General features: G+C 44.2%; 2 protein-coding genes across 4 annotated transcripts in view; both read right to left on the reverse strand.

Moving 5' to 3' along the window:
- RNF14 (ring finger protein 14) overlaps positions 1–4,333 on the reverse strand; it is an 8,648-nt gene extending 4,315 nt beyond the window's left edge. Inside the window, exons 1-6 of one of the 3 annotated variants that reach the window (XM_017822887.1) lie at positions 4,236–4,333; positions 3,683–3,833; positions 2,977–3,139; positions 2,348–2,505; positions 1,495–2,022; positions 67–295 (exon numbers count right to left, since the gene is read on the reverse strand). In XM_017822887.1, coding sequence (XP_017678376.1) covers positions 67–295; positions 1,495–2,022; positions 2,348–2,505; positions 2,977–3,130 — 1,069 coding nt within the window. In that variant the 5' untranslated portion in view covers positions 3,131–3,139; positions 3,683–3,833; positions 4,236–4,333. Of the gene's footprint in view, positions 1–66; positions 296–1,494; positions 2,023–2,347; positions 2,506–2,976; positions 3,159–3,682; positions 4,116–4,235 lie in introns of those variants that run through there. The other 2 variants (XM_017822888.1, XM_017822889.1) reach the window with 2 other exon arrangements.
- A 598-nt stretch (positions 4,334–4,931) lies between these two features.
- On the reverse strand, positions 4,932–21,867 carry HSPA4 (heat shock protein family A (Hsp70) member 4). Its single transcript, XM_017822885.1, has 19 exons — positions 21,710–21,867; positions 17,962–18,019; positions 16,151–16,291; positions 15,832–15,954; positions 15,265–15,364; positions 14,735–14,868; positions 13,152–13,396; positions 12,696–12,772; positions 12,266–12,417; positions 11,205–11,311; positions 10,729–10,862; positions 10,089–10,270; positions 9,609–9,695; positions 8,952–9,104; positions 8,350–8,475; positions 7,309–7,416; positions 6,877–6,996; positions 6,321–6,482; positions 4,932–6,105 (listed from the first exon to the last, which is right to left on the reverse strand). Exons 1-19 carry the CDS (start codon positions 21,814–21,816, stop codon positions 5,908–5,910), a joined length of 2,514 nt encoding a protein of 837 aa, XP_017678374.1. The 5' UTR covers positions 21,817–21,867; the 3' UTR covers positions 4,932–5,907.
- Positions 21,868–22,010: the final 143 nt, after the last annotated feature.

Consider the following 22,010-nt stretch of genomic DNA (forward strand, 5'->3'; position numbering starts at 1 on the left):
ACTATTTTACACAACATTTAACTGCACCTTGATGTGTCTTTGGAACACAGGGTAGAGGTGCCTCACCTGCGGTGACCTTGCACGGAGACACCCCGTGGTAGGTCATCTTGCAGAGGGTGCAGAAGGCGTAGTTGCAGCAGGAGCAGATGCCCATGGTGCAGCCGGGCTCCTGCATCACGGGGGTCTGGCAGCCCGGGCGGGGGCAATACACCACATCGGCCATCAGGTCCAGGCTGGACTGCAGGAGCAGCCGGTCATAGCGGGCAAAGAGCTCCTCTCCAACCAGCTCCTTCACCTAAAGGCCACAGAGAGATGTTAGGAAAACATTCTTCCCCGTGAGGGTGGTGAGGCCCTGGCACAGGTTGCCCAGAGAAGCTGTGCCTGTCCCATCCTTGGAAATGTTCAAGGCCAGGTTGGACGGGGCTTGGAGCACCTTGGTCTAGTGGGAAGTGTCCCGGCTCATGGCAGGGGGGTGGAACAAGATGATCTTTAAGGTCCCTTCCAACCCAAACCATCCTGGGATTCTATGATTACTTGCATCTGAAATTCTGAGCCTGCTACCATCAGCAAAACACAGTAAGGCAATGAAAAAATCCCTACAGTTGGAATGAATCCACTTTATTCTCCAACAGGTCATGAAAATATTCCTAGAAACGCTATTCTAATAATAATTAGGAAAAGGAAAAGCATGCAGTGTTAAATGGAATGTGCATGCAGTGTCAAATAGAATGGGAGGCTGCTGATCAATGCCAGTACTAATAAATTGGGCAAAAGACGTGCCAAGGCATCCAGTTTTAACTCCAATGACTCTGTGTCTGTGTGGCTCAGAGCATGAAGAAAATGTCCTCAGGTATATCCCCTGGAAAATGTCCCCAGGAATCCTCCCTCTGTGCTGGGCACTACTGAGGCACCTCCAGTCCTGGGGTCAGTTCTGGGCCCCTCACAACAAGAAAGACATCAAGGGGCTGGAGCGTGTCCAGGGAAGGGCAACAGAGTTGGGGAAGGGTCTGGAGCACAAGGAGCAGCTGAGGGAGCTGGGTGGGCTCAGCCTGGAGAAAAGGAGGCTCAGGGAGGACCTTCTCACTCTCCTCAAATCCCTGACAGGAGCGTGAAGCCAGGTGGGGGTCAGGCTCTGCTCCCAGGGAACAAGGGACAGGACAAGAGGAAATGGCCACAAGTTGTGCCGGGGAAGGTTCAGGTTGGACATCAGGAGGAGTTTCGTCTTGGAAAGGGTTGTCAGGCACTGGAAGGGGCTGCCCAGGGAGGTCGTGGAGTCCCCACCCCTGGAGGTGTTCAGGGAATGACTGGCACTCAATGCTCTGGTCCAGTTGACAAGGTGGGGATCGGTCACAGGTTGAACTCTGTGATCTCAGAGGTCTTTTCCAGCCTCAGTGACTCTGAGATTCCCAATGCTCACTATGCAGAGCCACACTGTCCCTGTAATTGGGGGTGAGTTAGCAGGACTCTCCAGCCCTGTGTGCACACGTGTATTACCTGGCCAGGAGTGGCGACAGAAGAACACTTGGGCTCGGGGCAGTTCAGGCAGTGGACCTGCCCGTCCCTGATCTGAATCTCAAAGTAGTCCTTCAGGCAGGCTTTGCAGTACACGTGGCTGCAGTCGGTGAAGTGCATGCACTCGCTGCCCAGCTTCTCACAGAAGCAGATATTGCACAAATACATCTTACTGTTAAAGCACTTCCTCCTCTGGGCCTGGTCAAAGTCCAAGATTTCCCTGATCAGACTCGACAACGACTCCACGTCCTGCACAGCTCTGGCATCCATGATTTCCTCCTCAGCTGTGGCAGAGCCTGCTGCACCCCCACAGTCCTTCCCAGGGTCGAGAGGCCCCAACGGCGTCCGACTCTGTGCTTGCCCTTGAGGGCACATTTTTAACTCATACGGGGACGAAATATTCAGGTAACTCAGTGTTTCTTCCTTCAGAAACTGCATCCAGGCAAATAGGACCACACAGCCTCGATTCTCTTCCCACACATTGTCCAAGTGTTTGCAAAGAGCGCTGAGCTGGAAAAGAACAAACAATTCCTGATGTTGGTTAAGTTCTGACAGCTCCTTACTGGGTTCCTCTCCTCCCATGGTCCATAGTGCACACTTTGATTACAGATTCACCAGTTTTTAATCTATCCATAAAATACATATAAAATAGTTTGCCTCGATGCAAACTCTTCTTCCTCGGAACAGTGACCAAGTGAAAACAAGAAGGAGACAAAAGAAGAGCCAACTGAACAGCAATGTCATTATTTTTATTTAATTTCATTACCATTCCCCAGAACGCTGTTAATTATTAACTTGCTCAGCTCTATCAAAATGTTAAAAATCTTCTGCAAACCTGGGCCTGGGAGAGCCATTTCCCACTGAGGGTGAACACAGGTGGTGATGTCGATGGGTAGTCGGGTGGGAGCTCAAAATTCAGCACGAGGGGAGGCAGGAAGCACACAGAGTACTCGAACCCACTGCTCTGGAGGCTTTCTGTGGAACTGCCTGAACCTGAGACAACCAAGGCAGGTTGAGAAATAACAGGAAAATGAAAACTAATGAACCGTCACCGTTTATGACAGCACCCAATCTCTTTTAACTTGATACGTTTCTGGGGTTAAAATTATCTGTTTGACCCTAAATAACTAAACTCAGTGCGGTAAAATAACATGAGGTTGTAGCTCTGTGAACACCAACAACTGTGAAATGTCAGATCCTGCTCAAACCAGGAACATGGAAAGATATATCCTCAAGGGAATAAAAAAATAATAAATGAATTTAATTATTCTGAAGAAATACTATTACTCATCTGTAAAGTTTACTAAAGGGTTAAGCTACTCAAATACAAACCCCAACACTATCACAAACACAGCAAAGGTTGAGCCATGGTTTGTCCAGTCACTGCTCCTGCAGGACACTCCACAACCAGCAAACGAGCTTGGTAAAACCTCCCTGGGGATAACACAAAACGTCTCAACTCACCACTCACAAAAATTTTGAAGTCTTGAGGCAACTCCAGACAAATTCTTGTTTCTCCTCCTTGGGCAGACTCGGCTCTCTTAAACTCATCTTCATCATAGATGCTGGCCAGAGCCAACAGCTCGTCCTCCTGAGCTTCCTTGTCCTCTGAAGACATTTAACTTTCCTGTGGAGTTACCACCACTCTGCAACATGAACTGAGTTAACACATCCTATTCCAGTGATTAATTTAGGATATCTATGTTATACTACTATAAGAGTTAGAAACTGAAGTAACTGGTCTTAATCAATGTGAAATATAATTAAAGGTTTTTTACAGGCTGAAAAAAAAAAAAAGGTAGCTTTATAAAATAAAAAACTCCCCCACACACCAGAATCTTAAAAAGGCAGAAAGCAAACTGTGTGTTAGTAGCTAAAGACAGATGTAAGGGAGGAAATAATGAAATACAGAGATAGCACAAGTGACACAGGGACATTTCACTGATGTTCGAAGGAGAAAACAGACCCCAAAAAACACATGAAAAAGGAATTAGTAACAGCAGCTCTTGTCCAATGTTCTAAAGCAAACAAGGAAACAGCCCTATTTGCGATTAGTTATTGAAGATGTCAGTAAAAAGGTTCAAATCCTGCACAGGTATCTTGAAGATGCGCCCCTAGAGTATCTCTCAGTTCTAGATTTGGGAAAATAAAGCCACATTGGATGGATTACCTTCAGACTCACAGCAGCGCGGTGGCAGGGCCGAGGTGCTGGTCCGTGACCATTCCTGTTCGGGGCCGGGGTCGGGCACTTCTCATGTAAGGCACGAACACGTCGGTGTTGTTTGTGGGAGGAACCAGCGGTTCTGGCAGCGGCTCTGGGGCTGCGGGCGGACAAACAACACACGCTCAGGGGTTAAAGGCCCCTCCGCGCTCCCATCCCCAACACCCACAGCACCGCATCCGAGCGGGGGATGTTTATTCCCAGCTGGATGTTTATTCCCAGCTTGAGGAGCAGTGGCCGCGTTGCGCGTCCCAGGCAGACCCGGGGGCCCCAGCACGGGGCGGGCACGACCCCACGGGGATGGGGGGGACGGGAGGAGTTCAGGAATAACCCCCAAATTCCAGGCCGAGCCTGGCGCCGGCGGCCCCGCCGCTGTTATGGCGGTTACCGCCGTTCCCACCGCTCCGCCTGACGCCGGGAGCCCCGCGGGAGCAGCAGCAGCACCCGCGGCCCCCGGGGCAGAGGGAGCCCCGGCCCGGCCCCGCCCCACCCGGTCCCTCACCCAGGGCAGCCGCGGCCGTGCGAGCCCGGGGACGGCGAGGGGGGCCCGGCTCAGCCCCTGGTGGAGCGGCGGCGGGGAGAGAAGGGGAGGGAAGGGAAGGGACGGGAAAGGACGGGAAGCGCTACCGGGCGGAGGAGGCGCCGGCCCGGCCCAACCCCGCAGCTCCCCCGGCGGCCGGGAGGGCCGGGCCGGCCCAGCCCGGAGGTGCTCAGGGAACGGCCGCCCCCTCCCTGCCCCAGACAGGTACGGAACGGGTACCGAGCCCCCCGATCCATCAGCGATACTTCTTTACATTCATACATTCAAGTTCAACATGAAGAAAAATTTCTTCCCGTGGAGGGTAACAGAGCACTGGAACAGCTACCCAGGAGGGGGGCGTTGAGTCTCCCTCTCGGGAGACATTCCAAACCCACCTGGACTCGTTCCTGTGGCTCCTGTTCCAGGTGACCCTGCCTGGGCAGGGGGGGTTGGACTCCAGAAGTCCCTCCCAACCCCAGCCATTCCGTGGTTCTGTGATTACAGTGGGCTTGAACCGACACCCCTCACACCCCGCCAAATCCCTGGGGGCATGGAAGCCTTAAAACCCCGGTGCAGCCCCGGAGAGCTCCCTGCGCACTCCAGTGAGGAGGGACACAGCCCTTCCATCCACCCCGACCCCATCCTCTCTCTATTGGAATCAACAGCTGGAGAAGGTGATCCAGTAGAATCCAGTGCATTTATTTCTTGCAATAACTGAATGAGTGTTTTTTCAGCTTTGGATTTTAACACATACAAATTAATGTTTGCAAGTTTAATAACAATCAGTACTAGAAGCAAATCATTGTATAAAGCTCATAGAAAAAAAAAAAAAAAAGCCAAATCCATCACTTCTTGGTTTTCCTGGAAAAAAAACCCCAAACCAAAAAACCAAGCATTCCAAATGAAGGCCTCGTGGAAGCAAGCATACCCCTGCCAGAAAAAATTAGGAACAAGTCAGAATCAACTATCAGCGTAGGCAGCTGAAATACAAGAATTCACTCTTTCTAAAAGCAGCTAATTTAACTAGAGACAAAGAGTTTACAGGGCCTAATTAGCTGGGGAGTTTGCCAGAAACCCAATTCCATGTCCAGGAGCACATTCAGAGTCTGATCCGAAGCCTGGGCTAAGGAATAAAGGTGCCGATGAACCACCCACTGCTCTGCAAACCCCCTGTAACCATCAACTGTTCCAGTGCAAATCAGAGTGAGTCCAGAGCAGGCATGAACACTAAAACACAGGCAATGGAAGACTCCACCTCAGGCTCTCCCCTTCCCTCCCTGCAGTCCCAGCTCATGCAATCCCCAGGGAAAGGGAAGAGCAATGTGAACATCAGACTCCAGGTATTGCTGTCGCTGTCCTTCAAAGGAAGGTTGACTCACCCTGGACATTAAAAATGGAGAAGCAGGTTATGGCTGTTCCTATAGGGCTAGTTAAACTACCAAAACTTCTAAATACAATCAATAACGGCAAACACTGCTGAGCTGAGCGAGTCCTCTGCTACCTCTGTGTTCTGACCTGCTGCCCTGCCCAAACCTCTCCAGGAGTTACCAAGAGCGCTGTGGGATTCGCTTGCTTCAGTTTGGATTCAGAACATACAAAGTTGACAACTTAAAGCTTTATTGTAGTTTGCAATAATATAAACAAGTGCTGAAATTCAGTCAATGTCCATTTCTGGAAGCTTCTTCTCGGTGGCTGTAGGGGCAGTGCCCTGCTCGGGGGCCTGGGCCCCGCTCCTGGCATCTCCCTGCCCGTCCACTGGTCCGTTGGGTTCTGTCGGCTTCTGCTCCTCCTTCGGCAGTTCCACCTTGGGTTTGGGTTTGCTGACTATGGGATTACAAATATTTGCCAATTCCTACAACACACAGAAATAAAACATTGTTAGACATGTTTTTACCTTTGCACAGTTGTACTTTAACTTTTGACAGCACCAGTGGGATATGCAAGCTGAGGGTTGATGTTCCCCAATACATTTGAGATTTCTTACCTCGGTGTTTTCTGAGCACAAAAACCTAGACCAGTAAGCAGAAAAATTCATGGAAATACAGCGATTTATGTAGAAAAACTTACTTTAGTTTTAGCCTGGATGTCTTTCGCTTTTATAACTGGGTCCAAAGTAAGACTTCTCTTGTTCTGCAGATTGAGGTTGTTGTTCATCCACTCCATGGCTTCATTCGCATTCTTCTCCACCTTTGCCATGTCGGCTTCATCGAGGTGCTCGTACTGTTCATCCTGAAACAGCCAAAGCAGGAGCAGCTCTGTGAATGTTTGAGCACAAACTGCACCCTTATTTCTTCAGACTTTTAGCTTCAAAATATTAAAGACCATTGAGCCAGGAGGCTGTTCTGGTTAGCAGAGGAACTGAGCTGATCACCCACAGCTCTGTAACCAGAGACCTGAAGTTCTACTGCTGCTGGCATTCTCCCTCCAAGAGGAAATCAACACCTAATTAAAAAAAAAAAGAGACTCAGGCTTGCAAGCCAACATCCACTTATGATAAAACTATTAAACACTCATAAGCTCACCAGGAAGTTGCACCAGCTTTTTGTCTGAAGCAGCTTACCTAAAATTCAGGCAAGATCTGTACAATTTCCTTACATTTTCCAGAAATTAAGTGTGGAAATACCTTTGCTTTGAATGCGTGAACAGCTTTCATGTACTGTTGGATTTGCTTCCCCAGCTCCTCAAATGCTTTTGGTCTTTCCTCCGATTCTTGGAATCTTGCCTGAATAGGCTGACCCAGAGTCTGAAACAGAGCACAAAAGGTATCAAAATCCATGGAGCATTACTATGGGATCCTGCAAGGTTTGACAGGATACATCAATGTTTCTAAACTCCTTGGAACTCTTGACTCTTCTCTACAGTTACAGGAAGACTGAGCCTCCCTCAACCCTGTGTTGTTACAGGTCTGTTGAGAGCTGCTCCTTGCATAATTAAAAAGCAAACCAAGCAGTTTGTCACCAGTGCTCACCTCCAAACCAGCAGATCCGACAGCTCCTCACTGCAACAAAGTTCTCCAGCTTCAGTAAATTCCCATGGGAATGTAAGAACCACTTACCTTCAATTCTGTCAATTTATCAATGTATATTTGTTTGGGCTGGTCTTCACCATCTTCATAAAGCCAATTTTCTGTATCTTCCAGCTTCAGTGTGAAGCTATTCCGATCCTGAAGCAACCCATACAAAATAGATGGTGAGATAATTTATTAGATGACAGATGACACTAAATGATACTTGGAACCTTTCTGGAAGAGTTATATTTTTAGAACCCAAAAAACTCTGTCTGAAACTCTTTATCCTAAAGAAACAAAATATTCTTCTGTATGGCTTTGTGGTGAAGACCAGGCTCAAGAGATGTTGGTGTCATCTGTGACACCAACAGTTTAGATCAATACTGTCACACAGAAGGCCTTTTTTTCCCCTTCCCATTTTCATCATCACTATATGAGCAAGTCTGAGAACAGAGTGAAACTTATCTTTAGCTAAGATGCCATAAATGTCACCTGACATGTCCCAGTTTGGGCTCTGATGTGGGTATTGGGCTCTGCGGACACCTGGCTGGCAAGGCTCCACTGTAATCAATGGAGATCCAGTCAGGAGTCCAGTGATTCATCCTGCTGGAATCATATCAATTACACACCCAGCTCTTCAGTACAACAGGGAAAGCTGATTAATAATGCCAAGAGGTTTTTAGGCAACCAGTCCAGATACAAATGCCCACATTTAGTCAGACTAATCCCACCTATTATGTTCCTGGGTAGGGCTGCTCTGTCTTCATTTTTTTAAACTATCCTAAATACTGACAAAGAGCCAAAACAGAACAGGTTGTCCTAAAATGATTGGGCGAGGGCTCCTAGTCTGGAAACACACCCTGATACCATCTTAATTGCTGCAACTGTTCTGGAAGAGAACCAGTGGTTTGTGCCTGAGCCCCATTTAGCAGATTATCTTCGGAGCCAGAAAGGTTACAAGTTATTTCTTCAAATTTAAAAGTCTGAATATATAAGTAAGCACAGTGTGCGATCCAGGTCAAAAGTTATTAACTACAACTGCTCATTGTAACACAACATAGCAAAGGACAATCCCACAGCAGTACTCACATCTTCACCAACAAATTTCTCATAAACACTGCAGAGTTTGTCTCTCATTTCATACACATACTCTTCCACTGCATTCTTGGCATCATTCCTCTCCTTCTCCAGCTTGTCCTGCATTATCATCTTACCCTGTGAACAAGTTGTCAAATTAGTTGGCTAAAAAGCTAATTATTTAATATTTATTGTCAGGACACCTTGTGAGAAAAGGCTTAAGTTTGAAAAAGATTTTGCAATACTGTAATTTACAGAACTGTTCTAACACAGTATGTGAATAAAAATCAATTTGAGTTTTGGTGCAATATCCAAAACAGAACCGAACAATCTTGCTCCAGTTGAGAAACCTTCACCTGACGGGCCACCTGCACCTTGTAACTGCAGGTGGTTTTGGAGGTTTCCTGTAGAACAGCTCTTCAGTGAGAGTTACACCATCACTGAACAGGAGGAATGTATTTTGCCTCCATGGGGCAGTGTTGTTCACATCAGAATTTTAACTGCATGTTTTATTCCTTTTCCTTTTCTTGATCAGCCTTAACCTTGTTTAATGAACATCAACATTTCTGGAGACCAACTAGTAACATTTTTAGCTTGGTCAAGTAAGAGTTTACCTCATTCTCAATGAATAAGTTGAGCATATCCTTCCCTATCTGCCACACCAACTGGTTCTCAATGGGAAGGTCCACTGTGGTCGTCTTCACTTTGGCCTTCTTGGCTTGAGGTGGTTGATCCACCTTCTTGTCTTTTGAGTCAGCCTGACAAGTCTGCAATGAAAAAAATATATTCACAGTAAAAACAATATCATCAGGCAGTTCAAGGCGACCAGTCAAGACTTATATTCAAAAAACTGTGACTGAGTTAGTGCACCTCAGCATCAGAACTAAACACTCCCTATCATTCTGACACCTCAGCTGCTAAAGTCTGAGATAATTAATGCAACCACTGACCTTTTCTGGGCATACTGTCTACATTCATGGGTCATGGTGCCCATAGTATAACACTTTTCTAGTTTTTAAATTATTGAAAACTAGATGATTAGTTCTTCTATGAACAGGAGAGTTCCCTCATTTTATCAGTACCAGGTCACCTGACAGGTCTGCAGTTATCAGTGCCATTTATGTCCTTTCTAAAGCTCTAATCACAATAGACTACCAGTGCACTGAAATAAAAGTTCAGCTTCCAGAACTATGACAAAGGCAGCAGATATGCTCACACTCTGCATATTCTCAGGAATCTCATGAAAATAAAGTCTCAAATGCTCACGTTACCTCCATTTCTTCGGACTCTGCCTTATTTTCAGGTTGGGTCTGCTGTTGTTCTTCAGCTTTTTGTTGCTCCTCATCTACTTGCATCTTCTGAAATTCAGAGAGATCCAATTTCAGACATTAAACAAATGCACATCATTGTTTCAGTTCCTAGGGTGATCACTTCACTTACATCTCTAATGCTCTTTTGGGCAAAAGAAACAGACTGAAAACTGAAGTAGAGTCTTAAGGCACAAATGATAAGCTCCCAGTCTTTGTTTAGGCAAGCAACATCTCCATGGTTAACAGTTTCATCCACACCTCACAGTCCTGATTTAAAGAGATTTGTCACTGGTGTAACATGCTACAATTAGTACTTAATCTCATACTTTAGTTGCTGGACATGTCTACTAAATCATTACACAAGTCTCAGACCCTTCCCAGAACTTAGCCAGTTGTGTTTCACCAAGATTTTAAGAAGCTAAGAGCAATGAAGTCTGTTACCTCTTCCTCCTTTGAGTGCTGATCTGTCTCCATAGGCTCCTCGTTCTCATCAGATTTATGAACCTCCACTAAAGATGCGCTCGAAACACTGAAGATGCCATGGATATTTACTCTGACTTTGACTTTCACTTTGGAACTTGATCCATCTGTTTGAGGAGTGACCTTCTGAACCAAGAAGTGAGCTAAACAATCCCAGAGAGAAAAAAGCCAAACAGATTTGATAAACATAAGTGCTGAAGGCAAAGTAAAACCTGCCTGTTGCTGACGCAGCTCACTGCAATGCGCTCAGGGGATATCAAACCCTACTCAAGTCAGACAATCCAGTTTTTACTCAGCAATGCTGGGACACACAGCTTTTAGGAATTCTCTAAGGTGTGCTGTAAAAGCTGGTGTTACTTGTAACACAGCAAAAGACTGCACAACTCTCAGTGTTCCCCTTTCGGGTTTGCTCCAATATTAGGATGCTCTTCTTGTCCATAAACTTCATGTTACTCCACTTATTTTACTGTAGATCCATTTGGAAACCTGTCCCTACAGAATTTGTAGTAGGATGCACTTCCAGATTATATAATTAGACAGAAAAGTCCTGAAACATGGACAAGATTATGAATAAAGCTGAAAGGCACAGAACGGTCCTAACCTATAGCACTATCTGGGTAAGGCAGGTCCTTGGGGGAACTGTAGTACGCCTCCAGAGTAAAGGGCTCCTTTCTGTAGAACGTGAGGACCTTGGAAAACGGAGCAGGATGGTTCTTGGGAAAGACCTCACAATCACTGCAAGAGAAAACAGAGCACCTTTTCAATATGTGGGACAGTACAGCTGGTAAGTCAACAACACGTTTCTAGATACTCATATCTTAAGGAAAAGCTTCCTTACGAAGTAAGAAAAGACTGTCCTGACCTTCCAGGTCAAGTAAGACCAACAGCCATGTAGGAAGTGCCAAACTGCCACTTGACCTTGATTTTGTTTTCTAGTGTCAATAACATCATAAGTATCAAAATTTGAAGTGTTAAATGGTCACTGTTCTAAGGGTATTTACTCCTACTGTGTTATTTAATCTAGTCATCACCATTTAGTTTTAAGCTGTAAATGGAAGAAGATTGAACTATTTTTACCTTAACCCTTCCTCTGCTGGGGAATTCCATCGCAAAGAAATAGGATACGGTATCAAATCTGTGATAGAAAACTCTCTCACTTTGAAAGCCGGGGATAGAATAGCACACTGCAAGAGCACAAGAGCCACATTACAAACACTCAGACTTCAGATGAACAGTAATTTAACTCAGCAAGTAGCTATTTATGCTGCTTAATATGTAGATTTACTTTGTTAAGGGAGACTAATACTGATGGACTTAGGACCTGCATAACAAGCACTGGAAGCACTAAGAACCTTTCCTTCTCAGGTAGCTGTTACAATCTGCTCACTCTGAAAATGGAAATACACAAGTTTTACTTTAGAGTCATTGTGTTTGGTTTGCTATCATCAGGCTACTGAATTTTCAGTGCCAACATAAGAAATCAGAAATTAAATTTAATTACTTTTCTAGAGTGACATAGGACAAGGACTTCTGCATACTAGAACACGAAGTTCTCTTCTTAAGCAGATTCCAACAGCTAGTTCATATCCCTGATGGAACAGAACTGTGAGCACATATTAGAGATGATGAGAGCAAAATTCAGGTACATTCAAAAGATGGCAGCACTAGTAACTATGAAGTATTTACTACTGCTTAAGCCATTCAACAGTGACCAAGTTCATCTTAGGACACAGATTTCCATTAGTAAGAACCTAAGCTTTGACTCCCACCCACGTCATTAAGCAATTGCCATATCTCAAGTTTATCAGTCGTGCTGTAAAAAACTAATTTGCCCTCTAACCCAGGCCCCTGGACTCTGGAAGAGAGAACTCTGGATGAGTTTATCAGATTCCTGGTTCCCAGACACAGCAGAAGAAAAAGACATTTCAACAAGCATCACTGATCCACTGATTTGGCTCAGACAAACAGCACAGAGGAATCACTTTACGCTGCTGTTCTCATTCTCCCAGCTGCCCTCCTAAAGCTTATTTGCATCTATTCTACATCACACATGAAGTATATTTCATGTTACTTGTAGACTCTGGCTCAAATATTTATGGATTTCAATAAAAATACAACTAAAACAAACCACTTTTTACCTGCAGTGCACAACCTCGTGCCACAGCCTCATCTGCATTCAAAGTCGTACTGACTTCTTTGCCAAAAAATTTACTGATCTTCTCTTTTACAGCAGGGATTCTTGTGGTACCACCAACTATCTCTACGGCATAAATATCCTCCTTCTTTAACTCTAGGAAGGAGTCAGACAGTGGTTTTTATAGATTAAATGTTTCTGTTTCACATGAACAAACTATAAGTTTTATTAGACCAACCATTACTTTAAGTATGTTCTCTAAGTTTCTAAGCAGTAAGAACATAGATCTTAGCTTGTGTGAAAGTTTTTTAAAACTTTTAACTACTAAGCAAGAAACTGTTGTTTGTGCTAAATCCATCTGTCCCACACCCAAAGGAAGTCTGTGCTCTGGCTGTCTCTGTTCTGCATGCAGAACACGAGGCACACACACTTACTGGCCTGCTCCAGGACACTGCGAAGGGGCGGCTCGACTCTTGCAAGGAGTCCGTCACACATCTCTAAAAATTTGCTTCTGTTGGAAGAAGCCATAAAACAAAGCTGTAACACCATAAGCAATGCTGCAAACACAACAGGATGCAAAACTGAAGGAATGCCACTTGAACTGTGTACTGCAGATTTTTCTCTCTCCCAACCCTAGTTTTATACTTTAGTATATTCTCCCACACCAAGTTGGTTCCAATAATCCAGGCACCTTTGCAACATTCGCAGCCCTCCCTCCTAACTCAAGGCCACTGACCAGTCTCTAAACATTTCCATTTTGAGCAGCATTCCTGCACATGCTGTATGTTGATTTCCCACCTCCCTTCAGTTCCAAGAGCTACTTAGTACCAAGTTTCTTTCTTGACTGAAGGGCACTGTAAAGCTCGCCCTTGTAAAGGTTCAAACGTTACCTGTTCATCATTCCAGAGACATCTATGTCGTTCATGAAGCACTCAATGTTCATGGGCAGATCAGAGGCGTTGGCACTCATCAGTTTTTTCAGCTTCTCACACTCCTGGTACAGCCTCAGCAGCGCCCGGATCTTGGACTTTATATCTAGTTTATATTTCTTTCCGAATTCTTCGCAAAAGTATTCAACTAACACCTGATCAAACTTCCTGCCTCCAAGTGTTGTATCAAACGCTGTAGCAAGAACCTTAAAGAGATGGAACCCTTCAGTAATAGTATAATGAGCCATTACTCAGTGAAACCAATTAGCAGCTAACATCAAAGCATTGCTTTGTTTCAAATATAGTTCAACTCTAAAGCAAAGCAAGGATCACAACATTGCTATCTCAAATGCTAAACAGCAGCCCTGGCCCCCCGGGCCTCCCCCCACTCTTGGAATGAGGTGACAATTGCTTCTAAAAGAAATTTAGGAAGACAGCACAAGGCTTAACAACACAATCTGTTCAGTAACTATTGCTGTGAGCAGACCATCCGTTTCCAAATTCTGCTTAGCCACTGTCAGTTTGAATCATATCCCAGTTTAATATTTGATGCCTCATAAGGGTGGAACATGCTTACACCAAGCTAAAAATAAAGCAGGAGAATAAATGATATTAACTCTTGCAAATAGGTGCTTGTTTTTGACGGAGGAGTTATTTGCAAAGAACACCTGTAGCCCATCCACCTGACCTGATTCTCATCTGGGAACATACTTGGAACTTATATTTTAAGGAACAGAAATCAGTGAAGTATCACATTATCCTCAATACACCCTCATACTGGGTTTGGTCTCTACACTGTCTGATTGCCCTGCTGCCCAGCTCTCCAATCTAGACCCAAAAGCATTCCTTTCATACGTTTAAAAAACAAATCTGAGAGAAACATAAAGTAGATTACGTTTCCTCACTAAACAGAACTACTACAAAACTAATGTTCTCAGAACATTTCTCTGCATTTCACTACCCCATGCTTTAAAATTTGCATCTGTTTCTCTAGCCAATCAAGAGGATTTATTGGAACTGTAAAGTTCAGAAAAGCCATTAAGAAATGTCAGTATTTGCTGGAAAACACCAGTGCTTTGGCGATGTACACTCAGGAGTACACTGTCACTTCCTTAGCTTCCACGGGCAGCTTAAAGTAATTAAGAATGTTTTTACTCTTCTACATGAGGTTAAAAAAATGTCTCTCATACCTCATTGTAAGAATTCCTGCTTTAATGCTCGATCTTATGACTGAAATGGAATATTTTTTTTGAAAGCAGCATGCAGTTAGATATGGTAATTTCTGATTAAACCATTTAATCCAGTTTTTTTATTCTTTGCCAAAGTCTGCTGATTAAGGCATGTTTGCTTCCTCCACACACTGCTCAAAAGCTTTCTAGTTCCCTGCCCTACTTTCGCTCCAGACAAAGTGCAATTTTAAGAACATGAATTGAGCTGTCTGGACACACTTCTGTGAAGCCAGGCAGGCTTGCCTGCCACAGTCCCTGGATGTGCTGATGAATGTGCTACAGGTAATTAAAATGCACGTGTAACAGATTGTTTACTTTCAGTTTGCCTTTGTTGAATGCACAAACAGAAACTTGATATGCAGAATGCCCCATATCCACAAAAACAACGTTCCGTGGCTTCTCTTCCAAGGCAGGCAGGTCTTGCTTATAGATCCCATATGCAAGGGCAACTACAGAAATAAAAGTATAGTTAGGACATTCAGTTTTGTAATTGCTCAAGAAGTAAGTGGTACAAGGAAATACTAATGCTGTTTACTGATGTAATTCTCAAGCTACAGACATTGATCTTATTAAACAAAATTCCCAGTGCTAAAGAAACATGGAAGAACATTAAACAGTATCAGCCCTTCCTTCGGCTGCATTAAAATAGATATTCAAGAAATATCTTTAAGCCTCTGTAAAACAATGAAAAAAACAGACCAGAGGTTAAGAAAATTTATGATCAACTCATCTATTTTAAGCTTATAAAATGAACTGTAATTCCAGAGAGCAAGGATCACAGGCAGAGAAAAAGCCCTTTTATCTAATAAAACTACAACACTGAGTGAGGGAAACAAAAGAATTACCTGCAGTTGTTTCATTTATTAGTCTCAGACAGTTGAGACCAGCAATCTGTGTAGCATCCATCACAGACCTCCTTTCTGCATCTGTGTAGAAACAAGGAACCTGCAAGGTGATCAGAGTGTCAATATTAACATTTACCAGAGCCAATTTTAGTAAACAGTTACAAGTGTGGACAGTGAGTTGGCAGAGCAGAGCTGAGGCATCGTTCAAATTAAGCGTTCATTTCACTTGCAATAGAGAAAAAAGAAAAAGAAATATTACATGAAGACAAAGTTACTTTTTCTGAATCTTCTTCCATTCTATATCACAAGCTGCTCGCTTTTGGAGCAAAGAATCAGAAACAGGTAACAAATAGTATTTATGCTGCTAATTAGCAGCATAAATAAAGACCATTAATGAAGTAAGTCTGGTTTTGAAGAAGAGATGTAAGATTCAGTTAAAACAGAAAAGGCAGATACCCAGATATTCAAGTTTAATGGGCAATTTAATCACATTTAATTTAATGCTGCGATCATTTCAGTTTATGATAGTAAATAAGTCTTACATATTTTGTTGTATCACATACTTACAGAAACAACACAGTCAACCACAGGCTTCTTAAGCGCATTCTCAGCAGTCTCCTTTAATTTGGTAAGAAGCATTCCTGTCACCTGCTCAATAGTAAAGTTTCTTTCTTCTTCCATATACATGGCCTTCAAATAAAAATTGTGCACACACATTACACTGCAGTAAAACCCATGCACCATCCCCATTACTAGCCTTTCATTCCCTATTAAGACTTTTCATTCAAAAGAGAACAGAGACTACAGTGAGCAGATTTAAAATAGAGATAAAAGGAAACTTTATCAGTTTCTTCCTCTGGCTCTTTCTCAAACATGCCAGACTTACCTTGATGCCAGTTGAGCCTGTTGGCAGCTGGACAAGTTCATAGGCAAGGCTTGCTTTTTCAGCTTGAACAAAGGGATCTGAGAATGCACGACCATGAAATCTTTTAAAACTTTGTACTGTATTCTTTGCATTTGAAATAACCTAGAGGAAAAGAAATCTTTAATACAACGTGGCAGAGGAACATCTGAATTTCAAACAGAAGACAAGAGTTTTGTTCTCATGCTTCTCTCGCCAGAATATTTTTGTCATTTGTATCTTAATAGTGTCAGGACAGGTGCTGGGAGGCAGCTTCCCTCTGGTTGCTCAGGGAACCTACAGAAATTTGAGATGTAAAATAAATGTATGCTAAAAACTGAGCCAAGAGTCTATGAAATATTGATTACAGTAGTGCTCAATTTTCACAGTGTACGTGTAGTTCACTCTGTAGAATTGTTAGCAAAGCCTCTTTCCCATTTACCTGTTTCCTACCCCTACCTTTCTAGTGCGCTGCAGTCAGTTATTTCCCAAACATAACAAGCACATGGGTGTAAACTCCAGCTCAGGTTCATCACATGCACACAACAATTAACACAGACACTCTCACAAAACAGCTCAAGGACCTTGGCATGAAGCTTTAAAAAGTCAGGAGAGCCCCAAGATGGTACCGTCAACTTGATTTAACTGACAAAAGGTAGATTGTCTTTTATGAACAGTAGAGATCAGCACAAATGGAGAACTGAAAATTCGTCACAGCTTGTTTCACGTAGTGCAAATAAACTGAATTCTTTCACTGACATCAGAGCAAGGCACGTACTGAAAACCACAGTAACTGAGAGAGCAGACAAGCACCGTTCCATACAGCATTTACCTGGGATTCGGTTCCAGTCAGGTGTCTATTTCCTAAGTAACCTGGGCTGGATGTTCTCTAGGTTTAGTTTCTGCAGGACATACCTCATCTCTACTGTGCTCTGTGCCAATGGATTTCGTTAAGCTAAGCAGACACTCAATTCCAGAAAAAACAGCTGTGTTTGGTTCTAGTACAGTTGTGCTGTTCTTGAATAACATGGCTGTGTCCAGTGATTTTTGTATTCTAGATAATGAATCTTCATGTATCTCTAGGCTTTTAGGCTAAGAAAACCCAATTGTTTAACTAGTCACTTCCTGTAGGAGACTTAAAAAAAATAAATCATTTTTATAGGGGTTTCACAGCAACATAAAATATGGTACAGCAGGACCTAAATATCACAAGTAAATCCAATCAGCTTAACTTCTTCTCAGCCCTTAAATCATGTTTACCTATCTACAGCAACAGAAACTCAAGCTATGGGCAAGAACACCCAAGAGGTGTAATTTAGGTTGTAATTCAACCACAAAGAGTCAAGAAAGCTGTATTTATTTACACTCCAGTATGTTCCTTTTCTGCCAAAATCGTGCACTTAATGGAATTCTACAGAATGTAGTCACATAATTAAAAGCCAACATAATGCACAGGAACTGGAAGAAGCTAAGGCAGGGTGAAACATTACTGCTTAGCTTTAGAATTCACATTTGCAACTTAAAAAAAAAATTAATTAGTATTTATCAGAATTTCTTAAGAGGCACAGATTTATTTTGTACATTTCATGATGTGCAAGGATCAACCCTGAGATTGCTATCCCAGATGACAAAGCAGCAGTACATGCTGAACAGCTGAAGGAAGGTCAGCTGTTCATTAGTATGGAGACACCAGGACACCGGCTCAGAGACATCTGTTATCTGCAGTGATAAAACCCACACTCTGCTGAGCTGATTCTTGGCCACTGACGCTGCTTTTACCCAAACCATCCGCTCACCTGGCTTTTAGCTGCAGCACCAATCGAGCGATTCTTGGGGCCAAAGGATATACAGGATCTACAAGGAGAAGGAAGAGTCCAGTCAGTGATTGGTACAGCTGCACTGCACATCTTTTTGGCAAAAAGTGTTGCTACTGTTTAGAATATCACTGGTCCAATTAGAAAGTTGGTCCCTCACTGCAATATATGCATGGAGTATTCTGTGGATTCTGGAAAAATCAGGCAGTCTAATTCCAGTCACAAGAGCAATGCTCCTCACTGTAGAACAGCACTAAACCCAAATTATTTATGCTCATTCAAGTTTTCCATCTAAGTACTGACTGGGCAGACAGCCTTTATCTCACTAATTACCTGTGTATCTGAGCCACCCAAAGGTAAGGTGGTTGCTAATAACACAGGAAACATTCGACTGCAGAAGATAAACAGGACGAAAATCAGATATTAAGGAAATCATTCCTACATGTCTGTTCCAGATGCTAACTAAGCTTTCCAGTTTTAAGGCAAACCCTTCAAGGGCAGGAAGGAAAAACCTGCAGAGAAAGATTTGTGTTTGAGAGTTTGATCTGTACCCACTGAAATGATGTGGATTACCGAAAGGAAAATCATGCTTTACTCCCAGTGCTTTGTGGCAGCTGCAGTTCTGAATAAAGAAATCTTCCTTTTTGGAGAAATTCCTAGGCCGATTAAGCCTCTCGATTTACATATTTAACAAACTGTAGGAGCCCTAACAAAGTGAAACCCAGCCCTCTAATCCAAGTTCCTCATACCACTGAGGTAAACTTAGTGGGGGGAAACCTGCCATTAAGCAAGCAGATCTTTCCTATTCACACAACATCCTAACAGTGTAATTAAGCTTCTCTCCATGCAGCAGGTCAAGAATCTGCTTTACAGCAGGGTGATGCTACAGGGCTGCCACAAGAAACACATTCCAGCTCAGCCTGAGGTTTGGAATTGGGTGTTCTAAGCAGAAACCGTCAAAACCAGAACTGAAGACTGCGGTGATATAATTGCACTGGATTTATATCTTCTTCCAATTTATTAATAACATAATAAATGAAGCAAGGCCTACCCTAAAGCATATATTGCAACAGAATTAACATTTCTGAATAAATCTGTTGTTGTTTGAAACAACTATTCAAGTCAATAAAAAGTGGGAAGTTTATGCTCTGCAGACCCACAACAAGGGAACAGGAGCTGAAAACCTCAGGAGCCCTGGAGCAGGAAGCTGATTATTAATTTACTCTGGTCTCCTGAAAGGAATTAAGACATGAACATAAAGTATTGCCTTTCTCTTGGACAAAAAAAAAAAAAGCTCCACACAGCTACTTCACTGCTAAATTCACAAACCAAAGGTGCTTCACCAACACAAATCCATCACTTCGGATGAGCCTTGGGGAGCCGTGCAGGGACCCAGCACAGAGGTGACTGAAACTGGGAGGGAGGGAGGGAGGGAGGGAGGGAGGGAAGAATTTACAGACAGTCTTATTCCTCAAATCAGTTCACAGGAACCAGAGTTAACTCATTAAATACAAATTACACTATTACACAACTTCTGGAAGCTGAATAACTAACCACTGCATTACAAGTAGAAACAATCACAGTGAAGATCGTCAGAGGTCTAACGAAAGCTAAAAATCTCTGCTTAAACAGACCTGCAGGCACCACCTCACCCTGCCATCCACTGTCACTTCCTTGGAAGATTCCCTGTCCCCTGACAGCTAGTTCCCTCTGCACTGACAATCAGCACCAGTTCCATAAGGGTCAGTCACAATGATTTCATTTAACCCAAGTCCCTTCATCCTTATGGAAATAATTAAACTATCTTATTTTCTCCTCTCTGTTTTCACTAGCTTTCTCTCTACCACTTCTCCATACTCAAAGACAAACATGTTTTGCTCAGCTTTGGGATGTACAAGTTCAAATTTTGCAGGATTCTGGAAGAATCCAAGTACAGAGTGAGAGCGGATTCTGTGAAAGTGTCATCTGTGCCACTGAACTCAGTACAATGCACTCATTGGGGTTTATTTTAATAATACAGATTATTACAGCAACACATATCTGCTAAGCCTTCCCAAAGTTTGGATGTCAGCATAGAAAACACAGTGTTTAACCCTGATCACGAGCCAATTCCTGGGGAAACCTGTCACAACACCTTGCATGATTTTCCCTACTCTAGAAACTGCTCAGCACTGACTTTTTGAACCAGGTTTCTGTTTCCAAGGCACTTAAAATATAATTCAGAATTTCTTTTAATATAAAGGTCTGCTTGCAGGATGGTTCTCTGTCTTCCTCAAAACAGTACCTGGAGATTAAGTCCTGACAAAAATCCTCTCATTTTCATTATGCTCATTTCTTCCAATTTCACTTCAGCCTCCCATAACTGCATTATTTCCCAAGAGACACATTATATCAGATATTTTATTTAGCTTATCTCCTTCAATGAGGGAGATTTGTGCTCATATCTCAAATATATATATATATTTATCAGCAGAATTCCCTGAGAGCCAAATACCTGGATCTACTAGAGGACAGCTTTGACATTCTCTACATTAAAGTTTTCCCAGCACATCCAACTTTAAGCTTCCATATTATTGAGAACACTTAAGAGATTTCCAGATACTCGAGCACACGTGCTGAATTCAAAATTTCCTTCTCCGTTTATTCATTGCTTAGAGACAAGAGCAAGCAAACAGAGTGAGGTATTGTCTAATGAGAAGCAAGGTCATTCTCTGCCTCTGGGCTTTTTGAAGTGATGTGAGGGATCTAAAAAAACCCCCAAACATCCAAGAAGATGCTGTTGTCTCACCAAGACAGCAATTTACTTCAGTGCTTAAACAAAGCCATAGTACAACACAGGGGAAGCTGCAGGAACACTCCTAAGACAGCTTTCCTGTTTCCCTCCAGGTTTGAGGCACTGGAAGCTGTTTTTCCACCTTTATTTTGCAATTCATTTGTAGAAGAGTTTTATTCCAGTTCACTCCTTCTTGGGAAGTTTTATTAAACAGAGGCAATGCACACTCTTCTTGAGAAATCTGTGGGGAGGGCTCATTACATGAGCAGGGTTTGAATACAGTGATCACACTGAATCGTGGAATCCCAGAATGGTTTGGGTTGGAAGGGACCTGAAAGCTCATCCAGTTCCACTCCCTGCCATGGGCAGGGACACCTTCCACTATCCAAGGTTGCTCTAAGCCCCGTCCAACCTGGCCCTGAACTTTCCTAGGGCTGGGGCAGCCACTGCTTCTCCGGGCAACCTGTGCCAGGGCCTCACCACTCTCACGGGGGAGAATTTCTTCGTATATCTAACCTAAATTTCCCTTCTGTCAGTTTGAACCTTATCCTGCCACCACAGGATACAGAGTAGCCCCCCCCCGGCTTCCCTGCAGGTCCCTTCAGACACTGGAAGGGGCTCTGAGGTCTCCACACAACCCTCTCTTCTCCAGGCTGAACAACCCCAACTCTCTCAGCCTCTCCTCTAGTGGAAGGTGTCTCTGCCCATGGCAGGGAGTGGAACTGGATGAGTTTTAAGGTCCATTCCAATCCCATAATCTTCTACGATTCTGTGATTCTACAAAAGGCAGGGAAAAGAGCGGGTTCCCTGCGTCCGCCGCGCTTTACCGCTTGTCTCTAAGCACTTTATCCCTCCGCTCCTCACGGCCCCGCCGCTTCCCTCCCTCCCCGGCCCCGCCACGCCGGGCCCCGCGGGCGCCTTCCCGCCGCCTCAGCGCGGCTCCCCGGCTTCACTCACGGCGTGCTGCGGTCGCTGTACTCGTTGGCGACGGTCTCGATGCCGCCGGCGCGGGCCACGGCCACGTAGCAGCTCTGGAAGCCCAGGTCGATGCCCACCACGGACATGGCGGCGGCGCTGAGGGGGGAGCGCGGGGCCGGCAATTCTCGAAAGATCCCGTCGGGCCGCGGCCGCGCCGGCGCTGAGGGCGGTGCAAATCTCGCGAGACCGCGGGAAGCGCGCCGGGGGCTGAGCGGGCGGGAGGGGCTCTGAGGGGGCGGGAGCGAATGTCTGAGGGGGCTGAGGGAGGGACGTCTTTTTC

Source organism: Lepidothrix coronata, unplaced genomic scaffold (genome assembly GCF_001604755.1).
Source record: "Lepidothrix coronata isolate B3197 unplaced genomic scaffold, Lepidothrix_coronata-1.0 Scaffold100, whole genome shotgun sequence".
Taxonomy (NCBI): Eukaryota; Metazoa; Chordata; class Aves; order Passeriformes; family Pipridae; genus Lepidothrix; species Lepidothrix coronata.

What these genes read in the sequence shown, in the direction of transcription:
- HSPA4 (XM_017822885.1), bottom strand. Translation starts at nt 21,816, where the DNA reads ATGTCCGTGGTGGGCATCGACCTGGGCTTCCAGAGCTGCTACGTGGCC. An exon ending in CAGTGTCCTGGAGCAGGCCA is followed by an intron (nt 12,418 to 12,695) that starts GTAAGTGTGTGT and finishes ACTCCTTCCTAG; the next exon opens with AGTTAAAGAAGGAGGATATT. An exon ending in CACGAGGTTGTGCACTGCAG is followed by an intron (nt 11,312 to 12,265) that starts GTAAAAAGTGGT and finishes GTGCTCTTGCAG; the next exon opens with TGTGCTATTCTATCCCCGGC.